At 41.1% G+C, this 6,000-nt stretch overlaps 1 protein-coding gene across 1 annotated transcript in view; it reads right to left on the reverse strand.

The window, feature by feature from the left end:
* Nucleotides 1-4,781, reverse strand: part of ERGIC1 (endoplasmic reticulum-golgi intermediate compartment 1) — a 64,272-nt gene extending 59,491 nt beyond the window's left edge. The window contains exon 1 of the mRNA XM_039352152.1: nucleotides 4,626-4,781. Coding sequence (XP_039208086.1) covers nucleotides 4,626-4,645 — 20 coding nt within the window. The 5' untranslated portion in view covers nucleotides 4,646-4,781. The remainder of the gene's footprint in view (nucleotides 1-4,625) is intronic.
* Nucleotides 4,782-6,000: the final 1,219 nt, after the last annotated feature.

The raw sequence follows: 6,000 nt of genomic DNA on the forward strand, positions 1-6,000 counted from the left end.
TAAAAATATGGCACCCGTTACATATCAGAACGCACAAAACAAAATATTCATGCTTTATTTTTACTTCCATAGAGTGCCACAAAGAAACTGTAGGATGTATAATTCTGGTCTTTTTAGGTATGAGCACATCACAGTATCTGAATATCTTTCCCAAGGGGTCATTGCTACTCTACCAAATGCTAATCTACAGCCTATTTCTTAATTTTATTGTTTTAGTAAATCTCCCATTCAATGTTTTCATTGCCAACTTTAAGATACGGGTCACTATTCTTACTAGTTTATTATTATTTATATTTAATGTTATTCTAAGTTGGTTCTCTCCTTGATTAGTTTCCATTCATTGCTTCTTGTTCTGCCTATAGAAAAGAAGCAATGGATGGAAATTAATCAATGAGAGAACCAACCTGAACTAAGGAGAAATTTCCTGACAGAACAATTAATCAGTGGAATGACTTGCCTCCAGAAGTGGAGGTTCTTAAGAAGAACCTGAAATAGAATAGAATAGAATAGAATTTGGAAGGGACCTTGGAGGTCTTCTAGTCCAGCCCCCTGCTCAAGCAGGAGAACCTATACCATCTCAGAAAAGTGACTGTCTAGTCTCTTCTTTAAAATCTCCAGTGATGTTCCACTGGTTAATTGTCCTCATTGTCAGGAGGTTTCTCCTTAATTCTAGGTTGCTTCTCTCTTTGATCAGTTTCCAACCATTTTTTCTTGTCTTTCCCTCTGGTACTTTGGTGAATAATGTGACTTGCTCTTTGTGGCAGCCCCTCAAATACTGGAATACTGCTATTTCTTCTTTTCTTTAGTCTAGCCAAACCCAAGTCCCGCAGCCATTCTTCATATGTTTTAGTCTCCAGATCTTTGATCATCTTAATTGCTCTTCTCTGAATTTTTTCCAGACTCTCATTATCTTTTATGTGATATGGTGATCAAAATTGGCTGCAGTATTCCAAGGTGTGGTCTTACTAGGGTTTTATAAAGCGGTACTAATACCTCACATGATCTTGATTCTATGCCTCTGTTTATAAAACCCAGGATTGTATTAGCTTTTTTAGCTGCTGCTGCACACTGCTGGCTCATAGTCAAGTGATCGTCCACTAGGACTCCAAGGTCCCTCTCACAGTTATTGTTTTTGAGCCAGGTTTCACCCAATCTGTACTTGTACCTTTGATTTTTCCTGCCTAAATGTAAAACTTTGCTTTTCTCCACATTGAAACTCATTTTGTTGGATAGGGCCCATTGTTCAAGTTTGTCAATATCTTTTTGGATCCTGAGTTTGTCTTCTGAGGTGTTGGCTACTCCTGTCAATTTGGTGTCATCTGCAAATTTGATGAGTTCCCCTTCAATTCCCTCATTTAAGTCATTGATGAAGATATTGAAGAGTACTGGGCCTATGACAGAACCTTGTGGTATCCCGCTGCTTACTACTCTCCATGTGGATGTGGTGCCATTAGGACTACTTGTTGAGTACGGTTTGCCAGCCAGCTATATATCCATCTAGTGGTGATGTTGTCTTTTGCACTTTTTCTAGCTTACCATGGAGTAGGTTGTGGTCTGCTTTATCAAATGCCTTACTGAAATCTAAGTATATTATGTCCACAGCATTTTGCTGAGTCTACTAGTTTAGTCACTTTATCAAAGAATGAAATAAGATTGGTTTGGCATGATCTGTTTTTAACAAACCTGTGCTGGCTACTAGTTATAACTTTGTTTGCTTCTAGTTGTTCGCAGATCTGTTTTTTTGATTATCTTTTCTAGGATCTTCCCAGGTATTGATGTTAAACTGATTGGTCTGTAGTTTCCTGGGTCCATTTTTTTTCCATTTCTTGAAGATGGGAACCATATCAGCCCTTTTCCAATCCTCAGGTACTTCCCCGGTGCTTCAGGATTTATGAAAGATGTGGTGTAATGGTTCTGAGATAATATCTGCCAGCTCCTTCAGAACTCTGTGATGTAATCTGTCAGGCCCCAGTGATTTATACTCATCAAGGTCGGATAGGTGTTCTCTTACCATTTTCTTGCTTATTTTAATTTTTGTTTCTAGTATGTCTTTTGCAGTGGATTTTTTGGGTATGTTGGGCTATAGTTTTGTTTTTTGTGTGAAGACTGATGCAAAGTATGAGTTAAGCAGTTCTGCTGTCTCCTGTTCTGCCATCTCCTCCCTGTTGCCTGTTATTTCCTTGCCATCGTCTCTCTTTAGTGGACCTACAGTTTCCTTGACTTTTTTCTTGTTGTTAATGTGTTGGAAGAAACTTTTTTTTTTTTATCCTTGATTTCTGTAGCAAGTCTTCATCCGTTCTGAGCCTTTGCTTTCCTGACTTCATCTTTGCATGTTCTGGCTGTCCGCTGATAATTGGCCTTAGTTATGTGGCCCTCTTTCCATTTTTTGAATTTGTCCTTTTTGTCTTTTAGTTTGTCAGAGAGATCTTTGTACAGCCATGCTGGCTTCTTCTTGAATTTGTTTTTCTTTTTCAGTGGTCTGGGCTTTTATGATCGCATTTTTCAGAGTTTCCCATGTTTCTTGGGTTGTTTTCCCCTTTAGGATTTTCATTCATGAGATCTTTCCTAGGTTCTCTCTGAGATTGTTAAAGTCAGCTCTTTTGAAGTTTAAGACACTGGTTGGATTGTTTTCTATTGCTAGTGTTTGCATTATGTTAAATTCCAGTATGACGTGGTCACTTTCACCCAAGGTTCTGGCAATTTCAATTCTCTCTATCACTTCTTCTCTATTAATAAGGATTAAGTCCAATATAGCTTTACGTCTAGTTCCCACCTCCACCTTTTAGGTGACAAAGTTGTTGGCTAGGTTGGTTAGGAATATGTGTGATCTCCCGCTCTCTGCAGAGTTTGTTTCCCAGTTGATATCTGGATAGTTGAAGTCTCCCATTACTACTGTGGTATGCTTCCTACATATATGCATACATCTTCTGAACTATTGTCTAAAATAGTACAGGGTTTCCAGCTTGAGCAGAAGATTGGACTAGAAGACCTCCAAGATCCCTTCCAACTCTGCTTTCTTTATTCTTCTTGCAGAGTGATTTCTCATTTCAATTTATTGCAGGCAGCACAAATTATTCAAGAAAACCCTCTGATTTCTCTTTCCCACACCTCCAGGGAAGGGTAACATAAAATTATATAATAATAATAGGTTTAGAATTATGTCCAAATTCTACACACCTTTTATGCCACCATTCTGGGTCCACCTCACCCTCCCTCCTTTCAGCCTTGCTGTTTCTGAGTTTGGTTATGTCACACTTCACAATACAGCTGACACGCCTGTTATTACATAATAAAAGCAGATTTCTTTCTAGAAGGGCAATTTCAGAAGTTTTCTCTCCTTCAGGATGAGATAAAAATACAGTAAATTAAAGAATATACTCTGGGAAATATACTATCATGATAGAAGGACAACTGAGGCTTCAAGTTTGGTTGTGGACCATTTTAACTCACAGAGAGAAGCAACCAGAAGCTGCTCTCCAAAAAGAGACTTCTATTACCATAGAACATCTGGGAACCTCAATGCTTCAGCTCACTTTCCTACAATAAACGGAATAATTCAGAATTCTACCGCCTACCAGGGAAGAAATTGTTATTTATTGTAACAAGCTGTACCCTTGCGTCTTTCACAGTACAATGAGAATCTTTTATGACTGTATCACTGATCAAATTGTAACAATAAAAGAAATTGGCCATAGTAGAACCATTTTTTAACAAAGTATAAGAATCACAGCACAATAAAAAGGAGTGTAATAAAAATCAAGTAACAATAATGGTAAGACAAACAAAATGGGAGGAGGCAGGAATGAAGGACATAGAATCAGAAGAAAATGAAAAATAGCAGCAAAAGAAAATTGGGTGGGAAGCGCTAATTTAACTCTTAACCAGTACACCATATTAGCTCTCCAATTTATTTATGGGGGCTTAGCATGGAATACAAATGCATGCCGTTATATCTTGGAGTTATGAGGTTTTTACTCATTCAGCTTTCCCTTTCAACCCATACCCATATTGTTCTAGATGCAAGCGTATGCATAGAAATATGACACTTGATAGTATAACACATCCTTCAAAATCCTAAATAACCAAAAGTTTTAATAAAACTCCAAGGAGAGACTCGGGCACAAATGGGCCACTTCTAATATTTCTAGTGACTGCCCAGGTTTTCCTATAGCTACTGTCTTCAGGCTGGTGATCGCGCTCGAAAGCACAGGTTTCTTCAAGGCAAATCCACACCTGGATCCGCCCGCCGCTACTCCCATTTCATCACAATGTTTGCGGGTGGAAGGCAAACCACGGGGGCAGCCCTGGGGTAGGGATGCTAAAGGTCAGCTAGCTACCTACGCGACGTGCCTCTTTTCTTCCCCGAGGCACCCGCTCGATCCTAACCATCAGTTACTAGGCTTGCTCACACACCCCGCTTCTTCTTACATCCTCTCTGTGCTGAGAAGCACGTTTCATCCCGGGCACCGGGGCTATACCCACCACTGGGAAAGGTCACCGCTTTAAGCAGCTTTGAAGAGGCGTGATGGGAGGAGAGTCTACGGACGCTGCCCGGGCGTCGGGGAGCCCTTCATTCATTTGGGTCTCACTCACACATACCCCTTTCCAGGGGTCGCCGCACTCACCTCCTGAAATCAAAGGGCATGTTGGTGGCAGACGCAACGCAACGTCCCCACCCCCCTTTTGCCCAAAATTTCGGCTTCAGCCGTGCCGGCTCCTAGGGCAGGAAGTGACGGACCCAACTCAGCTAAGCCGGAGGATGCGCTGCACAAACTCATTGGACGGCGGACCCGCGCACCGCGCTGCTTCCGCCGCCGAGTTAAAGGAGACGGGCGAGGGGCGCGCGGGAAGAGGGTTGCTGGTGCTTTGCAAGGGGTTCCGCAGAGAACTTGCAGCGTTGCTAAATGAGTCCTGTCTCCATACGTTGGAAGGGTTTGGGGGGGAGGCGGGGAATTAAACTTAAAAGGGGAGTTTTAAAAATATAATTTAAAAGATATAAGGGGAATGACTGGTACTTAAATAAACTTTCGTTGTTGGAAAAAGGATATAGGCGACTTTTCATCTGCAGATGATGATTAAGTCGATTCTATGGGCAAGATGTCTCCACATCTTTCAATCTTGCACTATTTCTTTGAGTTTGTTAATAGATGGCTGGTGTCATCTACTGAAGACAGAACCTGAAAATAAACTGTTTTAGAAGATTATATGGCTGTGGAACCATGTGCACGAATTTCAGAAATAAGGCTGGGTTTCTGTTTTTCTCCCTTTCCCTCTGTGTGTATGTGTGTGCATTAACACTAATATAGCTCCCACTAAATCAGTAATTTCTAACAAAGAATATTTGTAGTTCAGGGTTGAAATGAGAGGCCCTTAGTGCTCTCTGAGCTTTCTTGTTTTCTTGCAAATGTATTAGTAATAGTAAAGTTGGAAGGGACCTTGGAGGTCATCTAGTCCAACCCCCTGCTCAGGCAGGAAACCCTACACCATTTTGGACAAATGGCTGTCCAGTCTCTTCTTAAAAACTTCCAGTGTTGGAGCATTTACTGCTTCTGGAGGCAAGCTGTTCCACTGATTAATTGTTCTCACTGTCAGGAAGGTTCTCCTTAGTTCTAGGTTGCTTCTCTCCTTGATGAGTTTCCACCCGTTGCTTCTTGTCCTGCCTTCAGGTGCTTTGGAAAATAGCTTAATTCCCTCTTCTTTATGGCAGCCCCTGAGATATTGGAATACTGCTATCATGTCCACCCTTGTCCTTCTCTTCGTTAAACTAGACATACCCAATTCTAGCAACCGTTCCTTATATGTTTTAGCCTCCAGTCCCCTCATCATCTTTGTTGCTCTTCTCTGTACTCTTTCTAGAATCTCAACATCTTTTTTTACATCATGGTGACCAAAACTGGATGCAGTATTCCAAGTGTGGCCTTACCAAGGCATTGAAGAGTGGTATTAATACTTCACGTGATCTTGATTCTATCCCTCTGTTAATGCAGCCTAGCACTGTGT

The sequence above is a fragment of the Crotalus tigris genome, unplaced genomic scaffold, assembly GCF_016545835.1.
Source record: "Crotalus tigris isolate CLP2741 ecotype Arizona unplaced genomic scaffold, ASM1654583v1 scf7180000017568.12009008, whole genome shotgun sequence".
In the NCBI taxonomy this organism is placed as follows: Eukaryota; Metazoa; Chordata; class Lepidosauria; order Squamata; family Viperidae; genus Crotalus; species Crotalus tigris.